This window comes from Spea bombifrons, chromosome 1 (genome assembly GCF_027358695.1).
Source record: "Spea bombifrons isolate aSpeBom1 chromosome 1, aSpeBom1.2.pri, whole genome shotgun sequence".
Lineage (NCBI taxonomy): Eukaryota > Metazoa > Chordata > Amphibia > Anura > Pelobatidae > Spea > Spea bombifrons.
In genome coordinates this window covers 119,384,873-119,409,908 of record NC_071087.1, presented here as the reverse complement: position 1 = coordinate 119,409,908, position 25,036 = coordinate 119,384,873, and the positions used below count along the sequence as shown (strand labels likewise).

Genomic DNA, 25,036 nt, shown 5'->3' with positions numbered 1-25,036 from the left:
TGGTCACCAATCAAGGGCCTCTGTATTCTGACCCATTTCATGTTATTTTAAGGGGGAAAACCCCCCCAAAAAGTGACTCCAAACTCTTGAATGGTAGTGTATATATCTTTGGACAGGAGAAAAGGTAAATCTATCTTCTTACCCATTTCGAAGCAGCTGCAGCAGACCTAGAACAACTAATGAGTTCCAAATAATTAAGGATATTAATAACATTTTTGTTAGATTTTTTTTTTTTTTTTACTTTTCTCATTAAGTCAAGTGTAAATAATAAAGTTGGGAAATGATTTAACCAGCAAACCACCTACACCCATAGTAACCAACTTGCATACATGCAAAGCCTGTACTGTTATACAAATAAGCCAAGCAGTGTGAAGAACCTTCTCCATCCTAGCATGTCTGTGTGCAAAAAGCAGGAGTAAAAATTACTAACCGATCTGCAATGCCCTTTTTGTCCAGTGCATTAAACGAAAACTACAATGGTTTATGGAACCCGCCATACGAAACCTCCGATGCCCACATTAACCAACATCGAATAAAGGATTTTGAAAAACATTTACGCTGTCATAGGAACCAGCTATGCAGACTAATTGCAGGACTAATAAACATTTTTAAGGGGTGGGGGTGGTCACGAAAGAGACTTTTCTTTTTGAGAGTTGTGAAATGTCAGCAGTCTTTCTCCATAGTGAAATTATTCTCTGTTTTGGGGGAAAGTAAGCACCATTTTTCAACTTGGGATGGAGTCACAGACTCTCTTCTTGTGTAAACCAGGATTACGTGGCTAGAAGGTGGCGGGATAACCGCATCTTTGTATTTAGGCAAAATGATCCTTCCAGCAGCAAAGAAATTTAAGTGATGCACTTCTTGTGAAGGCCTTGAACATACATTTACTTATCTTTTTCTTCTTTGCCTTCCAAGCAGAAATCCTATCCTCTTCAGCCAAATTCATAGAACGCACTGCACTGCAGCGTGAACCAGGTAACCAGGAGTATTTAAAAAAAAAAAAAAAAAGCGCGTTCTCTCACAAATGCATGTGAACCTCTCCACATTTAAACATGGTATAGAATAAGGAGGGAGAGGATGTAGATTATAGGCATGCACAAGGACTGGAACTGCAAGCCATCAGAGAAATTCACATTATGTCTCTTGGACGCGAGTTTAGAAAAAAGGGTTTTAGAAATGGGGAGGAAAGAAAAACGTTCCAACGTGTTGCGGATTCCTGCAGCAGCAACTGGGAAAATAATAGCCGTTCACATAAGAATACGTTTACGACGAGACAAAAAGTGGTTTAAAAAAAAAAAAAAAAAAAAGGAGAGGAAGTACTGAGGGTTTGCGGAGTGGTAAATCCAACCACAGAGCCCATCAGCTACTCTACCAGTCCGTGAGGTTATTTTCATTTTATACATATATATATATAAAAGTTCAGTTATATTCTTAGTTGCCCAACATCAAGTCCATGGATTCAGTTTATCATTGTCTAAAGAATATTTCATGTAGATGCAAACTGAAGTAGGGCAGTGCTTGGAGTTCACTCCCAGCCATTGTCCTTTATCATGTGGGCCAGTTCAATGATGAACTTCCCTTCCTTGTACTTCTGACTGCTCTCAAAGGCATGTTCCTATGGAAAGACAGGAAAAAATAATGCAAAACACAGCATTAACTAGTGTGTAGAGGCAAGGAAATCACATCAAGACCTTTCTGGGAGCTCTTTTATAAAACACATTTCAAAATATCTAAGGCACTTTTGTTATTCTATGTTTTGCTGGACACAGATAGTGGGGGAGTAACAGGACTGACTAATCCCAGATAATTTCACGGGGGCTCTGCTTCTCGGCGTAGAGGAAGCAGTGACGTACTTGAACTTTATAAATAATACGCAACTCACATATTTCCAGCCAAGTGTGGTTTTGCAGTTCTCACAGTATATATCAGCCACAGCATGTAGCCCAGTAAGGAGGACTCGCTCTTCTGCCGGGCCACAGCCAACATTCACCCTGAAAGTTAGAGGTAGACTAATAAGCACCCCGTTTGCTCGCATTACTCTCTAGCCCATTACCCACTGAAGGCTGGCACTTTTTGTACGCATGGTGGTGATATTTTACACTCATTTTAAACAACTTTGTCCATTTTTCATAAAGTGCATAAAAAACAAGACAGAAAAATGCAACAGGAACGAACTTGTGATCCACTATGTCTGTCGGTAGGAGCAGCAATAATAATTTATAGCATTAAGAGACAAAAGCAGAGATGATCCAGATTCCAGAGCAGAAAATCTTGGCAAAACAAGTGGATGCTGCAAACAGTTAAGATACTTTGTTAATCTTGCTGGGAATGAACATTCAACAGCCGGGTATCTGGCCCTCTCATATTCCAGCTCGTAAAGGCTACAAACACGGTCTGGCAGACACTCCTATGCCAGATGTGATCTGCACCAGGTGCACCGAAGTGAGAGAGCTATTGTTACATCTCAGCACTTCTTTCCAAGGGGATCTTTTTATAGTGCACAAGTCGAACCGACATTCACAGAATTATTTACAAGGATGTGACCTGAACAAGCCAAGCCTTACACTTACAAATAACTCAAGGTCCCTCGCTCTATATTACATGGGACTTAAACCAAACTGGAATGAAGTGTCCACGGCTTGTGAGTGCAGTTCCTTTGAGGGTATTTGACCTTTAATATGCAACATTACTTTAAAAGGGGTCGTGGTTGGAACGGTCACAGGCCAGCAGGGGATCAGAGTCTGATCTCGGGAGGGACACTCACACTAACACAACCAGGCACATTAACTCACAAGCACGCAAACACTAATACAACCAGACACTCAACACTAGCACACACACGCACATCCACTAACACACATACTAACATAGCCAGACATTCACAATAATGCACACACGCACACAGAAACTCATACTAACACACATCCAGAGATTCGCACCAACACAACACCCCATTGCAACCGCCACCCCCCCCATCCCAGTGCTTAAAGGATTCCGGATTTGTTAAATGTACTTTGTGCATTTCTAAGGAATACTGTAAGTATTAATCCAATCCAGCAGCACCGGACACTTTTATACTTCCATATGAGTTTACTGACACCCTAAATCCAGTTAAAGGGTATTCAGGGTGCATTCTAACAAACTAACCTAATATGGATTTTAAACAGTTATTTATTTAAAATAACTGTTTCAGTAGTTAACATGCACCACAAGTCCAATTTAAAGTGAGTAATAAATGTGAAACTGCATTAAACATTCCTCTATAACTATACAACATTATAAATATGTATCATATATTTAAAAATAAATACTCACACAGAATTAAAGAGGTAGGCTCTGCCTTGACTTCCCTGAAATGACTAAAAAATGAAAAGGACTAATTATTGCGATCATTACATATAATACATTACATTACACATAATACATTTTATACAGAAAAGCTACAAAGATCATGAGCAATAATGCAGTTATTTTATAAAGCGCTGCATACATTTATGGAGGATAAAAAAAAAAGTCAGAAAGATGGTTTTAAGAGCCAACTTGACTTGTTTCTAAACCCTGGAAGGGATACGTAGAACTAATATTAAGGCAAAAGCATTTAAGACAAAGTTGCAAAATTGGCCATTTTTTCCCAGGCAACTCTACTTCAAGCCATTGGGGCTTCTAGATTAGAACAATGTTACATAACAAATATTATCCTCTAAGGGACAAATTCGACAAACTATGTCTACTGATCATACTCTCTAAAAAAAGTACGTAGCTTTGTAATAAGAAATATTTGCAGAAAGAGCACTCATTAGCTCGTGGGAAACGATGCAGTTAAACATTACAGTATTAACAAGCAGTGAATGGATATCAACATTCAATTGTGAGCCTTTCGTGGCTACTAGCTAATGAGGTTATTGCCTGAAAACATAAAAATGATTCCTGACGTAGTTGCAAAGGGAACCCATCTTGTCTGATGGCATGACATTGGCTGAAAATAAGCAGTGATCTAAGATCACATCCTAAATAGATAAAAAATATATGTGATCTGAGTATTCCCTGAGGAGACTTTTCAAATGACGAGCTTCAGAAAGACTCCAGCAGATTAAAGCAACCAGACATTTACTCAAAAGGTTAAACAAAATAAAGGTTCAGCTGATTAGTGTAAGCTTTATCTACTCTACAACAATTGAGGTCTACAGCATGAAATCGATCTTTCCAACCAACAAGTGGTTCTTTAAGACAAAAAAAAAAACCATTAGTTGATTAAGCACTACTAGTTGGTTGGAGACGTCTTTATGGTGTAGACCCTCAATAATATCTGTAGATGACTGGTTGGACGGGAGCCGGGCACGTCACTAGCTGATTATATAGATAGCCGAGTGCGGGACTTTTGGATATATTCGATTTTGGGAGGCTTTTTTCCATTAGTAACAGCAGCTTACACAGAAACAAATGCTTTGAATGATTCACTGGTTTAAATACCCTTCAACCCACACCAATAAACCGGAATCTGTGTTTAACAAGCAATTAATGCAACAACAAGGAATACGTTATTAGAAGTTGCACCTTTGATCCATTAGCAGATGATGCTGGGTGTGTGTGCTGCGTAACTCCTCTTTATGAGACAACGTTCATAACGCAATGTGTGATCAATGCTGCAGAATATCTGACTAATCATAAAAATATCCAAGCTGGTTGCTGGGATAGGAGAGGGCATTTATTTGGTTCAATTACTAAAAAAAAGAATTGTTTCTGTTGCAAAAGGAATAATGTCAAATTAGCTGTGAAACTCTTGCACCCTGCATGCAGCATCACAAGCTATCTGGCACTTAAAACACATATGAATGGCATATGCCAGCATATGAAGGCTTTCTACCATGCTGCATCTGGAACTCTAGATACAACAACAGGTAATTTATTCCCTTAACCACAAAATATGCCATTGTATTAGATAAGTACCGTCATGATTTATCCAAATCTCACAGCTGGGAATAATTGATCTATGAGCTGCATTTAGTAAATTAAGATCCTTTCCCATCTGGATTCTAAAGGTAAATATTTAATAAAAAAAGAATTTTTGTTCTAATAGGATAATTACCATCAATAAGGGCTAAGGAGCAGCTGAATAAAGGTAACTCATGGAATGCACTTGCCTTGGATATCAATTCATCGTGGTTGGCTAAGTGTGCTCTACAGTGGATGCAGCTGTAAGTTCTGTGACAGTTTGGCAGGTAAGCCTGGAACGTTTTCGATTTTGTCATCTTCACCATGTCGGACGGCGGATCTTCACTCAGCTCGGGGCTGGCACTAGAAGAATTGCAACTCTGCTGCACTCGCTGACAAAAGAAACACTGGAAAATGCAAGCAAAAGCCGTTGTTGGTTTAGGGAGTGTGTGGCACGACCCACACAGACAACAGAGGAGAAAGTCAACCTGTAAACAGACAAAGAGAAAAGCATACGTTAATCCGATGTTTAGAGCAGAGATCACTATAGTTTATAGCAACAAGAACATATACGGACTGAACAGTACATAACTTCCACTTTCAGTTTAATTTTGTCCGTCCATTATGAATTGGATGGTTTAATAGTGGATAACGCACTTCAATTCCCATTATCCTAAGTTAGTTTATTCATGGCCCATCCCAGGCACCTATCACAAACGCTTCAGTATAATATATATATATTATATACATATACACACACACACACATCTATCTATCTATATATATCCATTGATTTTTTTCAAAACAAGCAAAATATCTAAAATTAGCAAGGGCTAATGGAGGAGCAAGAGGTAGCCAAAAAATGTCTTCATTTAGACCAGGCGTGACTTTCTCAAAGCAGCTGTTCGGGGGTCATCTGAGGAGAGTCGCTGCACAGAGAGCTGGAACGGGATGGTGTAGAGTCCAGACAGCTTCCCACGAAGGCACCTCCAAAAATAACCTTTCCATTCAACACCCTCAATGACATTCTCGCAGCCGGCAGTAATCCAACCCACCTAGTGCTAGATAACAAAAAAGCTTTTATAGCTTTCACTGTCACTGCTATACAGCTGAACCCCCGGAAAATACCAGCACATCGCCAGCGTAGGCAAAAGAAACAAGGGACTACTAGCCGGGGCAAGGAAAAGTTACCAGCTAATGCAAAAATATAACAGATTCCATTCATTTGGTTCCATCATTCGTGTAGTAGCCACATGAATTGTAATGAGCACATTGCAAAAAGTGTCCCTAACATAGCAATAAATTCAAGGGATGCTGCCTGAGTGCGGGTAGAAAGCAACATCTAGCAGCCCAGCACATAGGATCATTGCAATGAAATAACTCGATACATTTGGCCTCTTTCTCCAGCGCCATCAACAGGGATGCCTTATGCAAGATCTCCAGGAGCTCCCTTTGGCTCCAATAAGAGCTCTGTCCTTTAGCGAATCCTGGAGAACAGTGGGTGCACGTATCTACGGCGTCTTCAGAATGCGTGCCGTCCCCCTAACAAAGTAAATACCAACTACTTTAAAATACAAGTTTAGGGAGGTTTTCCCAAGAGCTGTGCAGGAACGTTTACATGAAACTCGCACAAGCTGGTCAAGTGATTTTCTAGATTTATTAGAGGGGGGAGAACATCTTACTAGCAAATTGCAGAGAGAGCTGATACTGAAAACATTGCACATGATCCACTTCCTCCTTCCTGTGGTTAGTAAACAGAAACCAGAATACGAAAAGCCAGCAGATGGAAAACCAAATAAGAGTGTGCTATCTACAAGCAGGTAATAACACAGCGTGCATTCTTTGCTTTACAGCTCAAACACCCGAGCTAATAAATATAGATTGCCTTACAGGATATAAAGCAAGTGATAAACCTCACGGGCTACACCACACGAGGAGAACACGGCTGTCAACAAAAGAGGAGTGAAACGAGGGGAGTGCTCACTTGTCTCGTCTTCACCTCTGCACTTACCCATTAAGCCTCTGACAGTAGGACGGCGCACCACATATGCACAACAAGTCATGCAGTTATTCAACACGGACATCAAACACGTTTACTTGCGGGTTTAATCAATCCAGTTGACAGCCATTCAATTTACACTGCACTGCATTTATTTATATAGCGCCAGCAGATTTCATAGCACTATTAAAACGAAAACAATAACAAACTGGAACAGAAGATGAGAGGAGGGCTCTGCTCCTGCGAGTTTACAATCTAGCGGGCGGTTGAGGGGGAAGTGAAAGTGTAAGAGAGGACGGCTTGGACTGGGATGAGTTGATGGGGTCCGGATGATCTGTAGAGGTTGTTGGTGGATCAGATTAGGATGATGGCTGAGAGTGTTAGGAGAAAAGGTTGGATACTTTTCTAAAAAGGCAGGTTTTCAGAAAGCGTTTGAAAGCCGCATGCAAGGGAGAAAGCCTGACGCAACGGGGAAGGGAATTCCAGAGAAGCGGAACAGCCTGCGTGAACTCCTGCATACGAGGGTGAGAAGAAGTAATGACGGCAGAAGACAGATGCAGGGCATGAGAGGAACGAAGAGGGCATTTACACCTATGCTTGGACAAGAGGTTATAGATGTAGGAGGCTGCAGGGTTATTTAGGGGTCTGTAGGGACAGAAGCTGGCAGGACTGACCGGGGCCGGTAACCAAGTAAACCCCCTTCCAGTGACGTCCACATCAGCAGAAAGCAGACAATAAGCGCATCAGTACAGGATCACAGCTACAAGATATCAGAATTGTGTGGTTGTTCTAAGGCAATGCAGAAGAGCCGCTAATGCATCTACATACATGACTTGAGCTGTGCACGTAACACACTTTCACTGAGACATTTTACATTCCACAAAAACATATTCCTATCCTTTTATTTTTTCCCACCAAAAACAGCCTCTCTAAAACACCCATCTAGTCTAGTCTATTCTATTAACTCATTAAGTAGGGCTTGGATCCCGTACACACGAGTTTTACGATTCCAGAAACCCAACATAAAGAAGCGGCGGCAAAACATTTCTGGTATTTATGATAAATTTACGATAAACACATTAATAAACGCCCCCAATTGAGCGCACGTGTGTGTTTGTAAACTTATTTTAGCGCAGATTTGTATTTACCAACAGACAGCCCTCTCGTGATCCAAACAGTCTGAGCAAACGTAAGCAGAGGCGGCTCATAGACCGCTCTCCGCACAAAGGAGAAAAGCACATGGCTCTTCTACATTATCCTTTGTCTCTGTACATTTGCATTAAAACAAAACCCATCCCAGAGAATTAATTGTTTTCTAGAATACTTAACACAGAACAGTAACCGCCAGAGAACTGAGACACATTCTAGAAATCATGGCCAAGCACGTACGCTCTCTCCCTACAATAGCTATTTTCAATAAACCAAAAGGAAAGAAGAGCTATATAATAAACACCAAAATGATCTTAGATACTTATGTGATAACATTAAGAAAAAGCTTAAAATCATACTACAGCAGCTAAAATATACTACCGAGCACAAAATCGTGATAGAGCAAACATCATACAATGCATTGTGTCGCAATACGAGACGCACAGAAAAACAATTAGTGAGGATTTCAGAGCAAAGTCCTCTGAGATCTTTGTTGTCCTTCCATACAGAATAAGCACAATGGGGGCATGGCATCTAAAAAAAAAAAAGCTACTGGTTCCAGAAACACTCTGCTGACATGGAACTATAAATAGAAAACGGCCCGCCAGTAAGGCAGTTCTCACTGACAGCTTGGGGCATTCGCTGCACAAAACATGGATAGACAGTCCCCAGACAGAAAGGAGAGCAAGTGCTTTGGCACAACGGCGTAAACAAATGGTGGCAAAGTGCTAGGATTACTTTCTAAAACAGACACTTGGAATTCTGGAGCGCCTGCTTGATCTCCTTAGCCATTTATTTCTAGAAGGAAAAGACATTAAAGCAGTAAAAAAGCTAGGCACCAGCGGGGGCTTTTAGAAGCCGTGGCTTTGGGGAACGGTCCGGGTCTGTTCTAGAACAAGTCAGGTTGGTGACATAAAACACAGAACAAAGAGGTGGTAAGGAAGCTGGGCAGATAACCCAAGCTTTTGTCAGTTTTTTTCAAGTCTGTCTACTTGATCAGACACCTGTAGAAAAGAAAAGCCCCTCTCTCTGACAACTAGCCCTGTTTGCCCTTGTTGGAATGTGATGTATTGCAGTACTCCAGCCATCTATATCCCAAGGTGTCAGCAATGCACATATCTCCACGCCAAGGTGATAAAGGCGAGTGGCAAACAGCCCAAACCACACAGCTTTACTTAATCTATAGCCATTAGTACCCAGAAGACGGGACTGCGATATCCTTTCCCGCTGAGCAGAAGAATAAAAGGAGACATGTGGTTTAATGCTGGCTTCCCCTGGTAGAGCGCTTCTCCAACCATGCCTGAGGGACCTTCTCAAATACCAGAGCTCAAGACCCTGCTGCCTCATCACGAGAGGCTCGGCTACTTCTATTAACTTCCCTGTGGGACCAGCGTGCGTTGGAGTCACATAAAACATTGAAGGGGATTCCACTCGTTTACATGGTTTCTGATTAGAGTATGTTTCAGATGATTCCTGATCGCCTCATTACCCTCTACATTATTATTATACTCTTATTACATCATCAAGTAAGGACTGATCATAGATTCAGTAAGAGAAATCTCCCGAGGTTTAATCACACTGACAGGAGGGCTGATAGAGACTCGTTTCTTTCTTGCCACCGCCAAGAAGAGTTAAGTAACGTGCTGCGCTCCAAAGTGCTCCAGTTATTCATAATCTCATTACCCGAACGAGAATGACGTGAACTACACGCATTGTAACGACACACAGCTTCCCAACCGCTCGCTTGCCCACGTATTAGCCAGTATGGCACACGAAGCCGCAGAGGAGGAGGGTGATGAGATCTGGAGCGGAACTGTGTCGCTACGTTTTTAATAAAAAAAAGGACATCTTATTATCCGCATTTTACCAAAAGGGTAGAAATCATGTGACTTCACAGGGGCTTTAACCATTATCTGTCTAAGATAGCCTTATACCAGGGTGCAGTACAAGGCTGTGCACTACATATCAGAATGCATACACACATATATATATATACACATACACACACACACACACACACACACACACACACACACACAACAGACTAGTGGCTTTCAGTGGCAAATTATGAAATTATGATGACCACTGATAATCCAAACCCCTATATTACACCGAATGATTACTTATATACTGCACAGGAGGATCTCAAAGGCAGTGTAATGGTTAAGCATTTATAAAATGACGTCTCCCATTAGGGAAGTTAATTGACAATGAGGTAAAACTAAGGACAGCAGCGCCTCTGAACCTATCTCACCCCAGTGCACTCTGATACCCCACACCACGACTGCCCCGGGGTTCCAATGCTGTTACCCCAACGGCGACCCCCCCATCATTACATTTACCCGACGCGCTCCGCAGGCACCCCATTCCCGCTTAGACACAATTGTCTCCCTTTGACACCATCCGGGGCCCCTCACGGTCCCCTTTGTTTTGATCAGAGCAGCTTTCACTCGCCCCCCCTTCTCACTCGGTGCTGCTGTACCGTTCTTCTCTCGTGCCTCTGTCTGGGTCCACGCCGCTCATTCTCCAGGCGGCCCACACTTCAGTAACGTCTCACCATCATCTCCACCGCGTCCCGCCGCTTTTGTTTTGTTTCTGACTAGAAGACGGTCCACGGCGGTTTACAGGGAGAATGGGAGGGAATCTACGTCAGAAGAGAAAGCTCACAGTAACCAATAAGACTTTGGTAACCTTCTACAGTCACACTGCAAAAAGCCAATCAACTTCTAACATAAACATTGGAGACGCACTAACCAATCAATGAGCCAGCCCCTGTGCGTCACAACGAATCACCTCGCTCCCTCGGAGCATGCAGCCCAATAGAAAGCAGAGGCTGCCTCGAAACAAAGGATGTTTTGGTTGCAGTAGGGGAGGAGAAATAAAGCGAATAGGCGTCACTTATGATGACAACATTGTGTCTGTACAGTAGAGTTCTGATTGGCTTGCGGTCATGACAATTAACTTCATGTCCCTATCAGCGCTAAGAGGCGGGCGTCTGCGCTGCTGTTTGGGTTCCTAACAACAGGCGCGAGCCCGCGCAGCATGCGGCTCTTGTCTGGGACGCGCAGCAGAAATAAACAACAGGCGCGTGACGCCGCTCAATGGTTGTGTTAGGGTTGAAGCGCTTTAGTATTTTGATGGCTGTGAGTGCGATAAACCCGCAACGCCACCTGATTTTACGCGCACGGTAACCGGGGACGCGTGCCTTCACACATACATGCCCAGCGCTCCGAGCCCGCATCGCCATTTGTGCTTAGAGGTCGCCATCGAAGTCCCAGCACTGACTGCAGCTGTCTTAACGAGTTTAGCATTATGTCCCCCCCACACACGCAAAGGCATCCATTCACTAAACGGAGAGTAACTGCCTCACCATGGAGGGCCGATACGTGCAGGTTTCTCCAGCAAGAATGGTTGGCCTGGCCCTGTATAATGCATAATTTAATGCGTGGCAATCTCTCACTGGGTTTGGCCGCTTATAATGTATAGTGAAGTAAACGAGCTGAAATACAACTCTCCCTTTAGTGAATAGACCACGGAGCCGCAAGGTGTCACGATTAGTAATTTGTATTGATGGCGACAGCCGTGATGCGGGACATCACCTGCGCTGGCACCGCCGATAGCCGCAGGCCACTATTATTAGCTCCCTGTGACAGCTGCAGGCCATATACAAGACCCTCGTGTGTTATCCATACGTACCAGACACTGATCTGTACATGCTTCCCGTTCGTGTACATTATTACCTTATATATAAATGTAATCATGTTTCAATAGATTTCTTTAAATTTGATGTTTTTTGTGTGTAAGGAAAACATTTTAGCAGAAATCAGTCTATTGAGAGAACGACCCCTGACACGAACAAACATACACCGTTCACGTGTGTTTGTGTGTATATTTACACGGGAACTGCTTGTTTTCCCTCTGCTTGCATAAAGTGGTGTTGCATGCCTTCTAGTGTTGAATGCTTGTATTTCATGCTTTAAGGCGCAAACTCGATCTTGCAGGAATAATGCAAAATTTTATTGTGTAAAATTATCTGAAAACAATTCAGTGATTTTCTAGATTTATTTTTTTTTAGTTTATTTCCCATTGCGTTTTTTAAATACATTGGCATGAAATTGTCAGGCGCGTTACTTCTAAACGTCCACCTTTTACAGAGAGGCTTTCTGAACATACAGATCTCCTGGTTTAGAACAAGCGGGATGACAGGTTAAAGAACGATGATCATGTAAATAATGAAAGCAATAATATTAACCCATTAAAACCTAACCTTTACAAGTATGAAGTTTGCTGGATCACCTTGGTGCCAGATTGCTTCTTTTTTTGGAGTTCAGTCCTCCACGTGGTGAGGGTATAACTCACCCCAGCCCTGTCTGCGGCAAACAGGTGATGACACAGAGTAATGACACCATAATGATCACCATGGGGCTCTGTGTCATAGCAACGGTTCTGTCATAGAGCATCGTCTGTTACCAGAATAAACTTATCTGTTGCAGGTCATTGGTTACGTTTACGCTAGAAAGAAACAGTAGACTATGCGTATTCATAGTTAATACAGCTTGTTCCAGAATTTGAGTACAAAAAAACAATATTCATATTTGATGACATAAGAGATCAAGATTCCTTTAATTAATACAAGTACCTCTATCAGGATGACGTGACCTTAAAATGGCAATGAAATTTTTTTATACCTTTTGTAGGTAAATTGGTGTACAAGGTACCTATGAAGCATAAAGTGATGGCTGATCACAAAACCCATGGTTGTCTACCTCTTCTGCATGTGCGTGTGTTTTAAATATACATAAACAGTATATGGACAAAAGTATTGGGACACCTAACCATTGCACCAACAGAGATTGTTATGATATCACATTCGACATACAGAGACATTAATATGTAGTTGGCCCCCTTTTGCAGGTGTATAGCATGTGTCCTGAATATTATTCATACCATTTTCTGAATTCTTTTTGGAATAATAGTGTTCTCAGCAAAATTTTCCTAGATCCTAAAACTTTAAACATGTGCACAACAGTGTGTCACGGTAGCAAACGGTGCCCGTACATGGATATAATAAAGTATGCAGGGGACTTGGCCACCAAGTCCAAAGTCCTAACAAGTTCTCACAAAGACATCAGGGCTGAGGGATGTGTTATAAATTGCTTTGCAAACATCTTGCAGACCAATCATAACCACTAATAGGGCATCAGTACTATAATATGATACAACAATCTAGGAAATCATCAATATTATTTTATGGAAATAAAACTAACATTTTTTTTAACTCATTGCCAGTGAAAATATAGAAAAAAAAGATAATTAAATGAACCCAGAAGCAGGCTATAAGCATACATGCATTGTTAACCCCTTAATGACAAAGCCCGTACATGTACTGGCTCAAAATGCATTGTTTTCAATGGGTTTAGGGACCGCCCATTGTCCTTAAGAGGTTAATTTATTCCATCTGTAATGTGGGTCTGAACTTTGAAGTAATTGTGTCTGTTTTTGAGGGAGTTGGCAGCTGAATAAAAAAAATCTGTCTACCAGATAATGAAAGCTATGGATAAAAACAAAAAAAAAAGCCATAATGAACAAAAGCAGTTTTTTTTTCTCTAAAATGAGTTAAATGAATTTTGCAGATCTGCATACAGCTGTGTGGCATAGGTAAGATAAGGATAATTGCTGCCAGACTTTTTATTGTCTTGTCAGTTCTCTTTGTGTCTGGGATGTAGCCCCCAGGTGGCAGCAGCCTGTACTGTAATAAACCACTTGCCTGCTTTTTCTTGCATAGTAGATAAAGCAAGACATGGGAAAGTCCGAGCAGCAATGCATAGCACATTTACAAGTGAATTATCCATCAGATGAGAATTCCGTTTTCTTGGCCCGTTTACTCTGTCCGTTTCTTGTTTATGTATGAGATCCCCCGATTTTGGGGTCGTACAAGAATAGTTTGGACATGGAGGTACTTAGTTAACTTTTTTTTTCTGCTTACATGCATAATTTTTTTTTTTTTACTGTAGAGGGACCACAATGATGACGAATTTCAGTATTTGAGTATGGTATCCTTCTTTCAACTTGGCAGTTTACTTAAATTGTTAGTTAGGGTCTGGGATGTTGCAATTTCAGCTGCCCAAGACCATTCCCGCAGGGATGTAGTGGGTTAATGGGGTATGTGAGTAATTGCGTATGAGTTGGTTCATATCATATGAGATTCAGGTTTTGAACATTGGTTTCTAGGATATGGTAAAAGAGTATGGGGGCAGAGTTCATAGGGAGAGAGAAGGGGACCCTGCAGCAAAAGGAAATATAGACAAAAGGGGAAAAAATGCAGGTCGTATAGGAAGATATTAGATCTTGTGTTTTTTAAACATCTGTTTTATTAGATGCCCTGGTTAATGGGTCATCAATGGGTCATTGTGGGGCACCACAATGTGATGACAGTAGCAACAAGGATGGAAGAGGATACAGCAACGCATAAAAGCATTTTTTGTATACTAATAAATGATATATTGTGTATTTTAAATGGAATTGGCATTTTGTTCCATGGAGGAAACATTTATGTGCATTTTATACTAACTGCAAGTGTCGTTATGTAGGCCAGGGCTTCCAGAATTTCCATGAGATCAGAAGCAGCCCCATGTCCCATATAACTATGACAAACTGATACATTAGGTACAGAGGGCCCTGCTCGCAAGCCAATCTCAAGCCACCTTCAACACTTTATATATACATTAGCCTTATGGCTCTGCCTAGTGGCCCCAATAATGCAAACATTATAGTCAGCAGCTGAATGGGCAAAGTTTTGAATGAGATCAGCTAATGTAAAATCAAATAGTAGGCCCCTTCATAGATAATCCCCCTTAAACATCATCTGAAATGCTTTTTGGTGGTAATACAAAAATTATCCAGGCAGTTTGGAAGAATTCCATGTAGAAACATAGAAAGTGACGGGGGATAAGAGCTTTTCAGCCCATCCAGTTTGCCCAACCTCTGAATACTTTCCTTAATATATCTAGCTTAGCCTTTTGCCTATCCCATGCTTGCTTAAATGTCTTCACTGTATTAACCACTGTATCTACCACTTCTGCTGGAAGGCTATTCCATGCATCGACTACCCTTTCCGTAAAGTAATATTTCCTGATGTTACCTTTAAACCTCTAGCTTAAGACTACGTCCTCTTGTTGTGTTACTATTTCTCCTTTTAAATAAACTCTCTTCCTTTAACGTGTTAAGTATTTAAATGTTTCTGTCATATCCCCCTGCCACGTCTTTCTTCCAGGTTATATATGTTAAGATCCTTTTAACCCGTCCTGGTAAGTTTTATCCTGTAATGCATGAACCATTTGAGTAGCCCTTCTCTGAAGTTTCTCCAACATTTCTATATCCTTCTGGAGATACGGTCTTCAGTACTGTACACAATACTCCAAGTGAGGTCTCACCAGTGATCTGTACACAAATACCTCTCCCTATTCAACCAAGCATTCTGCTAGCATTTCCTGCTGCTCTACTGCATTGTCTGCCTACCTTTAATCCTCAGAAATAATTACCCCTAAATCCCTTTCCTCGCACGTTGAGGTTAGGACAGTAACAAATATTCTATACTCCGCTCTTGGGTTTTTATGCCCCAGGTGCATTACTTTGCATTTATCTACATTAAATGCCAGTTGCCAAAACTCTGACCATTTTTCGGTTTACCTAAATCATTTGCCATTTGACTTAACCCTCCAGGATCATCAACCCTGTTGCAATTTTTGTGTCGTCAGTAAAAAGACATACCTTTCCATGAAGACCATCTGCAATATCACTAATACAAATATTAAAGAGAATGGGTCCAAGTACAGATCCCTGAGGTATCCCACTGGTAACAAGACCTTGTTCTGAATATAGGCCATTGACTACAACCCTCTGTTTTCTGTCACTCAGCCACTCCTTAATCCATTCAACAACATTGGGATCTAAACCCAGAGATTGCAGTTTATTGATAAGTCTTCTATGTGGGACAGTGTCAAAGGCTTACTGCACCACCTTGATCAATCACTTTAGTCACCCAATCAAAAAAATCAATAATATTCGTTTGGCAAGATCTTCCTGAGGTAAACCTAGGCTGTTTTTGATCTTGAACCCCATGTGACTTCAGATGTTCAACAATCCTTTCCTTTAACATAGTTTCCATTAATTTCCCCACTACAGATGTAAGACTAACTGGCCTGTAGTTGCCCGACTCCTCCCTACTGCCTTTTTTGTGAATGGGCACAACATTCGCTACTTTCCAATCCCCTGGGACGACTCCCGTTACCAATGATTCGTTAAATATATCAGTTAACGGTTTTGCTAGTACACCCCCAAGCTCTTTTAATAACTTGGGGTGTATCCCATCAGGCCCCATCAACTTATTTGTCTTTACCTTAGGCAGATGGAGTAGAACCTCCGCCTTGATAAACTCATGTGTATTAAATGCCTCAGCGTTTTTTCCTGAGGTCCCTTTCCCTCATTTTCATTTGTAAAAACTGAACCGAAATATTAATTGAAGCAGTCAGCTAAACCTTTATCCTCTTCTACATACATTCCTTCTTTTGTTTTTAATCTAACTAATCCTTGTTTTACTTTTCTTTTTCTCAGCTCTAAATCACCAAAACAAGTTGTCAAAGAAGCAACATTTTAATGAACATGGTTGGGGCTCAGTAGCTTTGCTAAAAAGTTTGTATTTTTCATTTTGCGGGCTTATTTTCCCTGTAATGATGATCATTGACGCAGCTGAGGATAAGTAGGTATAATAGTAGGGTTGTGAAGTAATTGTCTTCACATTACACAGATGCTTCCCACATAAAGTGGGTGTGAAGTTATGCCTTGGAAAGCACTGATAAGACAGCTCATGATCCCACACTCAATGCTCCATGAATGCTCCTATATTCCAGAAAATTTTAACCTCTGAAGTTCCAGCCATAAAATCCTAAAGGATTCAATGGATATCTATTGCCAGGATACTCAAGGCCAAGTCTTGGTAGCCAGTATTGTCTACATAGAAATATAAATCACAGCTCTTTTAAAGCAATGCCTCCATCCATATAGTTGTTTGTGGCATTTCTTTTTCTTTATGTATGCTCTAATTATTTTTAGGTGGACATGAGGTCCTTTTCAACATGGACTCCTAAAAGATGCTGCAATGGTTTAAATACAACTCTACAATATACATTTTCTAAAGGGGTTCCTGGATAAAGAAGATATTGGTCACCCTGTATTATGACTCAATAGGGTATTATTGAGGGTTTTATCATGAGCAGACTAGATGGGCTGAATGGTAATCATTAGCCATCAAATTCTATGTTTCTAGTTCTGTGCTTTTATGTGCTCTGTGGTATAATACATAGAATTTCTCATACAGTACATAGTTGCACATCCTGGAACTGAGCTATTGACAAACAAAACAGAGTGTATACATTAAGTGGTGGCGACAGCATTTTTTTATTACATCATACATAGAATGTAAAGAGGTAACCATGCATTACATAGGAACAATGAAATCACATTTAGAGAAGTTGTTCATGGGCTGACACACAATCAATCGTAGGTACAAAGAGGGATCATGAGTACCTTTATGTCAGGGTTAGATCTGATAGGAGGGTTCATTACAAGGGTAGGTACAGGGGTGAAAAGAGGCATGGCATGATTGGAATCCCATAGTAGCTAGTGTTGCAGAAGGAGAGCTGTAGAGAGACATAGCCCGTTGAAAAAGGCACCTGTGATACCAAAGTGGGATACCACTAACCACATATAAGGCCACTTGACCCTATTGTGAAAATGGCACATGACATTATCTGGCTTGCCAGCAGGGGCGTACCTAAATTATTTGGTGCCTGGGGCGGATCCTGTAAGTGTCTTACATCAATTTAACCATGAAGTGGTAGAACACGTACACTCAAAAAATGGGCTGCTCGGTGATAAAACATGTAGAGTGTAAAAAAATCTTCTGTCATCTATAGCATCATCCACTAAGAGTTCCAAACCTGGTCTGGAGGCAACATCACAACAAGCACTGTGCGCCAGAGCTCCATGAAATGGGTTTCCATGGCTGAGCAGCTGCACACAAGCTGAAGTTCACAATGCACAAAACCAATTGGCAGCTGGAGTGGTGTAAAACACACCAGCACTGGAAACATGTTCTCTGGAATAACCTACAGTAAAACTTGTCAGAGGAAGGATAGTGGTCTAGCGCAGTTTTCAGGGTTTAGGCTAGGCCCCTTGTTCCAATGGACAATAATGTTAACTGCTTCTGGACCAGGGTATTTTCATAACCTAAGTACCAGTTGTTTTTACCTTTTGTTTTTTAAACCATGGTTCCCCTTTCCCATTTTTGATGAGCCAGCACAAGTTCTACATTGTTTTGTTCCAGAGAAATAGTGCCATCATAGAAATACATAAAGCATCATAATACCATATTATTATATTAGTGATAATAATAATAAAAAATGCTAAAATAGAAACAATTTTGCTTAAAATGTATATGCTGGAGGTGCCACAGCTGAACAATGACCCTGTTTATGTTCAGCAACATCTCCTAATTACTGTCATATCCCACATACATATTTTTTATGTTCAAGAGTGCCACATCATTCTTTACATATTACCAAATATTACATACACTCACTGGCCACTTTATTCGGTACATACTTTCTACAAGGTTCTGGAAACATTCCTCAGAGATGTTGGTCCATACGGACATGATGGCTTCACACAGTTGCTGTAGACTTATCGGCTGCACTTTTGTTAATTGATTACATTGTTTTAATTTTTTTTTCACCGTTCTCAGTGCAGTACGGTTTGAGAGCCCTTTGGAGACCTTGCATATGTTTTTGATGCCAGTTAAGTCATGGTGACAATACGTGCGATCAGCCAGCAGGGGGAGCAGAGATCCCTGCAGGGTCTAAAAAGACCCTTCTCCCCTTCAGTAAAAGTCCCGTAGATGACACTAACCAGAAGTTACCCCTGACCTTAACCTCAACAAGCACCTTTAAAAAGTGTGCAGGAGATCAGGCAAACGAGTAATGTACTTGCGAGTTAACCACAAGTGGCTGGGTTACCACTAGAAACACTAAAAAAAATGGGTAGACCCAGAAAACATATTTGACCTCCTCGCTCAACCTTATTCAAGTGAGACTCCTTATGGACTTCTTTCCCCCTCTGACTTCATGAGTGGTATCCATGTATTATTATTTATAACAGTACCATGCATGGGGAGTATGCTCTCTCTGCTGCTCTTTACCATTTCACCAGAACCCCCTTTTGCAGTGCATTTATCATCTTCCAGGTTGATTAAAAGACAGACTGCTATTCTGCAGCCATTGGGGTCCTTGCTTCATCTGTTTGCTTTGCTGTACATAGTCACAGGTTTCAAAATGAAAACAGGACAAACAAAAAAAACAACTATGTCCAATGACCACTGTTGTCTTGGCTTACCTAATCTTCCTCTTTACCACTCTCTGTAATATCATGAGAAGATAATGCCAATGGGATGAACCTCGAAACTGACCCGTTTTGTATCGTAAAGGGTGAAACGCACCTTTGTTAAGATACAGCCCCCTTTCCCAAACCCCTTAGTTTTCTATATATGCTTTATTAATTTAAACATTTCTTAGAACATATTGATACTTTCTATGTTATATTTTGCAAAACTCATAGGAACAATTACACCTAATAAACTGTTTTTTTTTTTTTTTTTTACATTTACAGTTTCTTCTCAATCCTTTTTGGACCATGTCCAAGAGTGCTGACTGGCTTTTGCCACATCCTTATTTGGGACCCGTGTCCGAAGAACCGTAAAGCGTGCAAGTCTCATGTAATGGCTGGGTGCTCAAAAGCATATTTACACCCACAGCTCTCCAAGGTGTTTATTGTGGATGGTTGCTGTTTCAACTCACCAAATAAGCATTACAAGTTTCTCCTCCAAGATGGGCTGGTTGTACTTACTAAGGAAGTGACTGAGGATTGTGAAAGAAGCCTACTGGAGCTGGCCATTCAACACCTAATTAAGCTGGAGTGTTAAAATTATAGCTTTCCTGCTAACTCACTTGACAAACCTACTTTAGTGAATAGACAAATTGTCAGATTCAGTATACTTCTCATTACCACTGTCCTTCCATCTGCAACCTATCAAGCACACCTTTCCTAAAGAACTGCTGCTTTAAACACTATTTCTTGGAAACAACGCTACCGTAGTATTGCATTTTTTATTGGATCTGTGCCTCGTCTTTGGCCGCGAAGGAGTTATCTTCCACGAATGGGTTTGACATCGTAATTTTCTAAAAACATAGCCATCCCTTGAAAACATAAGAATTCTGTGTGATTTCTGTAAGATAGAACTTGTTCATCTGATTATATATGCAAATGGAGCCTATTTTTATTTTCAGAAAATCTGTCAAACCGTATGGCTGGTTTAACAAATTTTCAAGAACACATTTAATATATAATATAATATATAATACTAATTGCCTCTACTATACCGCCTTAGGAGAATTGTATGGACAACTAAATAATGTGTACATTTTCATTTAAGTTGGGGGTCAAATGTAATTCAATCCAGAAAGAAATATCTATATTTAAGGCTATAATCTTCTATTCTATTTACTGAATGATTATGATATAGATGGCTGGATCAGCATAGAAAGGCAATTCAATTCTAAGAACAGCCAACATGCTATTTTTTTTCAAAATAAAAAACTATTTTCGCCATTCTTTAAATTACCCCATGAAAACAATGAAGATGATCTACAGTATATTTAGATCAGGAAATATCTGCATTTTAATAAAATAGAAATCACATAAGTTAGCTGCTCAACTTATTGCAAGCATAAAATAACAGGGGTGATGAGACATAAAAAAAAAAAAACCCCATGGCACACGTAAAATATACACGGCTCAATCGTGTACTTCAAACTACCAATTTTCTGCTTTTCCCCCCCGTTTAGTTGTGCAATCTGTTGCGAACCACCTGTTTCCCCTCGCCTTTTTTTTTTTTTTTTGCGCAACGCAAAGGCCATTTACACTCTTCACATCCCCTTTTCTTCGATTTTTTTCTTCTTCCAACGTATAACATCGTGCTTGCGTCCTCTCCATAGAAGGTCACTTTCTTCTCCACCTCTACATGCACTTGACACCTTGCTTTGTGCAGAGAAGAAAAAAACTGTATGAAATTACAAAATTCCCTAGTGCGGCTGCCGTATCCAAGGACATGATGCTGCCACAGCAACAAGTGCTAAGCTACAGCCTCTAGCAACAAAGATATTTAACCCAATCCGTTTTAGAGGAGCCAGCAGTGAATTTACTGACGCACTATATACACACACACACCGCTCGGAGGACGGGAAGGGTTAAACATCTCCATGGCACTCGGTGGCTGCTTTTCTTTTACTCGTGTGACTTTCTATGCAGCATGTTGCCATGCCAGCAAGCCATTTGTTGAAAGTGGCAGCATTACTTGATGTAATTCAGAAAACTGCAAAGCCAATGCGCTTGCATCTATTCTTGTACCTACCGCAGCCAATGCATGTTCTGATTTACATCGAGACACTTAAACGTGGTCTCTAATTGAAGTTTATGCATTTCATTTAACATCCTATATGGTTTTATGCGAACGGAAACAAAAACAGCTGGCATATAACAGAACCTACACATTTATATGACCCAGCGCAGCTCATCACACATTAGATTCTGTGTTTCTTTACACACACAAAAAAAAAAATCAATTTAATGGTTAACAGATTATAAAATATACATTCATTATAAAACACTTCTAGTATAAGAGCTGTCATCTTCCTGTTAACAGGAGTTTGCAGATTATTCTTCTTGAGAGGAGGTACCGGTAATGAAATCAGGACAAGAAATGACAGTTCTGCCACTTTTTGCTATAGACCTTGGTTTTATTTTACTTGTTAAATACTAAACACAGCCACGACTTTTCCATTGACCGTGCAACGGCCCATCCGGTATAGCCCAGAGACTTTCAATGGGGTGTCCCAGAAGGCCATGTTTTTAAATATGTGCCCCAAGTGCTGTTATTGTGAAATGGAAACATCTTGGAGCAATAGCAGCTCAGCCTGTAAGCGGTAGCCCTCGCATCATCACAGAACAGCATAAGAGGGTAACAATATCCCGACCTCAGTTGGAACGCTTACTACGGAGTTCCAAAGAACCTCTGGAAGCCATGGCTGCACAGGGAATAGTTTTGTCGGGAGATTCGTGAAATAGGTTTCTATCACAGAGCACCTGCACATAAGCCTAATATCACTATACACAAGCCAAGTCTTGTTAAAGCCATCTGGAAGTCTGATGGATGATTCTGGCATAATGCCTGCTGTAATTGGCAAAAGGAGGAGCAAGGAGGTACTGACTGTAGTACCAGACTTAAATCAGGATTTTTTTTATATAAAGTGGCACATCAACTTTGCACACCCAGAACAAAATCTATGTAATGGTACTTAAGGGTTAAAAGCTATAAACCTCCTTAAAACATTCATTACAGGAAAATGTATTTTCACTTTTATCAGGATTTGCAGGATTGCTTCTTTTCATTCATTTACCTCTTCTCCACTGTCGGGTTGCCGATTCTTGTTCATCTCTTAAGACATCCTTTGTAAGCATGGGGAACACAAGGGAGGGAACCCAATGACAAGGAATTGATCAGACAATATTGGCACTGTCCAAGTAAGTTTTTAAAGTTAACGCCTCCAAAGAAATGACGTTTGATGAACAAAAAGTCCAAGTTATTGGTAGTTCCAGTCAACGAGTTCACTTACAAGAAACTATAGTTTACACTGGGGAAATTAAAAAGCTTGCAAAGAAGCTTAGGGGGATTTAACTTGCTGTACTTCCCAAGTTAACTCATGAACCCTGAAGGTGCTTTTCTGATGTGGCACAACTAGATTATCTTGTCCACCTAAATCAAAATAAACAGTGCTTAATGTCGACATTCGATAAAATACTATGGAACATCATGGATAACAGTCTTCATATTCACAACGATGATTGCTGTGTTGTAACAAATGAAATTTCCCTGCTCAGGTAAGCTCCATGGTCTTTGTTACTTTCCGAAGTAAATGAAAGCTGAGAAACCTGCTAAGGGATCGAGAAGCTATTGGTCAATAACACATTAATGAGGGGAAAAAACAGCCTCCTGGAGCACACTACCGTATATAAAACTTCTATACTTTGAAATTTACCAAAAGAGGGAGAAAGTATAGAAAACTGTGCAGGGAAAGCATTGTTTTTATTTTTTTCTTATATCACAATTTTTTCACACAAATGCATGCTTTCCATTGATATTGATAAGGGGACAGCCTCCCATAGCACTGCGGTGTTTGATGTATAGAGAATTGCACAGTAGTCTGTTCAGCCGAAAGAGAGGATGCAACCACCGCTAAAGAAAGAAACTTGCGCATGCTTGTGTTAGAGTGCCAACTGTAAATGAACTTTGTACATTTTGCTGACACAAAGGATAACCCTGGCCGGTAGAGCAGGCGTTTGGTTTATCTATTAATGTGCAGGCAGAACCCATTTTGAAGCAGGTCTTTCTTATACTACAGGAATTAACAAGAAACATCTTCGTTGTTCAATGATGCTTTCTGCTCACATTCGGTAGATTGAAACATGAAACTGTATGAACGTAGAACATTTAGTTGGCATTCCACCATTATGAAAAATGCTTGCAATTCCTACATCAAATAACCAAGTATCCAATAGTTGCTCTTAAAAGGGGCATTCCAACCACATTGCTATATTGTTTTGTTATCGGCCTTTGGTTGTAAAGACTATGTATGTCAGTCACAAACATTATAATCCATCCCTCTTGCAAGCAAGTACTCACCTTCCCAGGATTCCATACTATTTTGGAAGCTAGTTCTTGCGACCAGGAAGACTCTTAGATCAGATCATGGCACAGATTCCATTACACGTAACATAGGGTGTGAAAATCACATATGCACGATTACATACACACTATTGTAGTGAAACCGGTAGGTAGTGCATGTAAATCATAGAAAAACTAGGAAAATGAAGGATTTGTTTTCCTCGTGTTACCCAATAACATTACTAGGTACGCAACACAATCACGATACATGCAGAAAACATTAAACTGTGGGGGTTTCCCTTTAAATAGTACATCATGTAAAAATGTTCAATATATTTTTCTTGTTTTTTTTCAATTTCATTGCCATCAACTATTTTGTTCATTTACTTTTTGCACATAGGGCATTTACTACCCCATATATATATATATATATCTGCTTTTGTGTGCTATGAAAAAATCTTGCGTTTCTATGACAAACAGCTTTTCAATCTCTAAATGGTCCTTCCTGACTGATTAACAAAAGGTTGGAGGAGGAGGGGAAAAAAAAACTGTACATAGCGCAATAATGTTTTGGTAATACAGGAATACAATTTTAATGATTTAATCGGCATTTCGTTTTGTCTTACAAGATACTTTTTTTTGTTTTTTTTACAAGTTTAAGCCAGAAATATAGAACATTCAACCAATCGAGGAAAAAGTTAAATACATCAATAGAACATAAAAAAAAAAAATTGATAAATCTTATACAATTGTCTTAATTGATTAACCAGGTTACATACCTTTCACAATAAAATACATGTTTAGCTGTTACAATACAGTTTAAGGAACATACAATCTGTTATAAAAATTTTATATCTTTTCTTAATTTATTCACTGCCAGATGGATCAGAATCCTTTTTTTTTTTTTACAAGCCCTATCACTCAAGGGTAATGAATTAGTCTCATGCAGCAGTGAAGTGTCTGACTTTACAGCCTACTTAATCAACTACACACGTTGAATACAAGACTGGAAAGGCACCAACAGTACAAAGCAAGTACAAAGCTCTTTCAGTAATCTGGTAAGAATGCTTTTATATGGACAACACAAAAGGCAGAATGGGGGGGATCACTAGTTCTGACCATTA

General features: G+C 40.3%; 2 protein-coding genes across 3 annotated transcripts in view; one reads left to right on the top strand and one right to left on the bottom strand.

Moving 5' to 3' along the window:
* The window catches only part of C1H22orf39 (chromosome 1 C22orf39 homolog), a 255,521-nt gene that overhangs the window by 62,537 nt on the left and 167,948 nt on the right, over window positions 1–25,036 (top strand). The gene's annotated exons all lie outside the window — the stretch shown is intronic.
* On the bottom strand, window positions 730–10,709 carry YPEL1 (yippee like 1). 2 transcript variants are annotated; one of them, XM_053471006.1, is made up of 5 exons: window positions 10,548–10,709; window positions 5,142–5,420; window positions 3,316–3,359; window positions 1,883–1,991; window positions 730–1,615 (listed from the first exon to the last, which is right to left on the bottom strand). In XM_053471006.1, exons 2-5 carry the CDS (start codon window positions 5,256–5,258, stop codon window positions 1,526–1,528), a joined length of 360 nt encoding a protein of 119 aa, XP_053326981.1. In that variant the 5' UTR covers window positions 5,259–5,420; window positions 10,548–10,709; the 3' UTR covers window positions 730–1,525. The 2 variants fall into 2 exon arrangements, with proteins under 2 accessions (XP_053326981.1, XP_053326972.1); XM_053470997.1 differs by having other exon boundaries at window positions 10,563–10,709.

What these genes read in the sequence shown, in the direction of transcription:
- YPEL1 (XM_053471006.1), bottom strand. Translation starts at nt 5,258, where the DNA reads ATGGTGAAGATGACAAAATCGAAAACGTTCCAGGCTTACCTGCCAAAC. An exon ending in ACGATGAATTGATATCCAAG is followed by an intron (nt 3,360 to 5,141) that starts GCAAGTGCATTC and finishes TTCATTTTTTAG; the next exon opens with TCATTTCAGGGAAGTCAAGG. An exon ending in CCACACTTGGCTGGAAATAT is followed by an intron (nt 1,616 to 1,882) that starts GTGAGTTGCGTA and finishes GTCTTTCCATAG; the next exon opens with GAACATGCCTTTGAGAGCAG.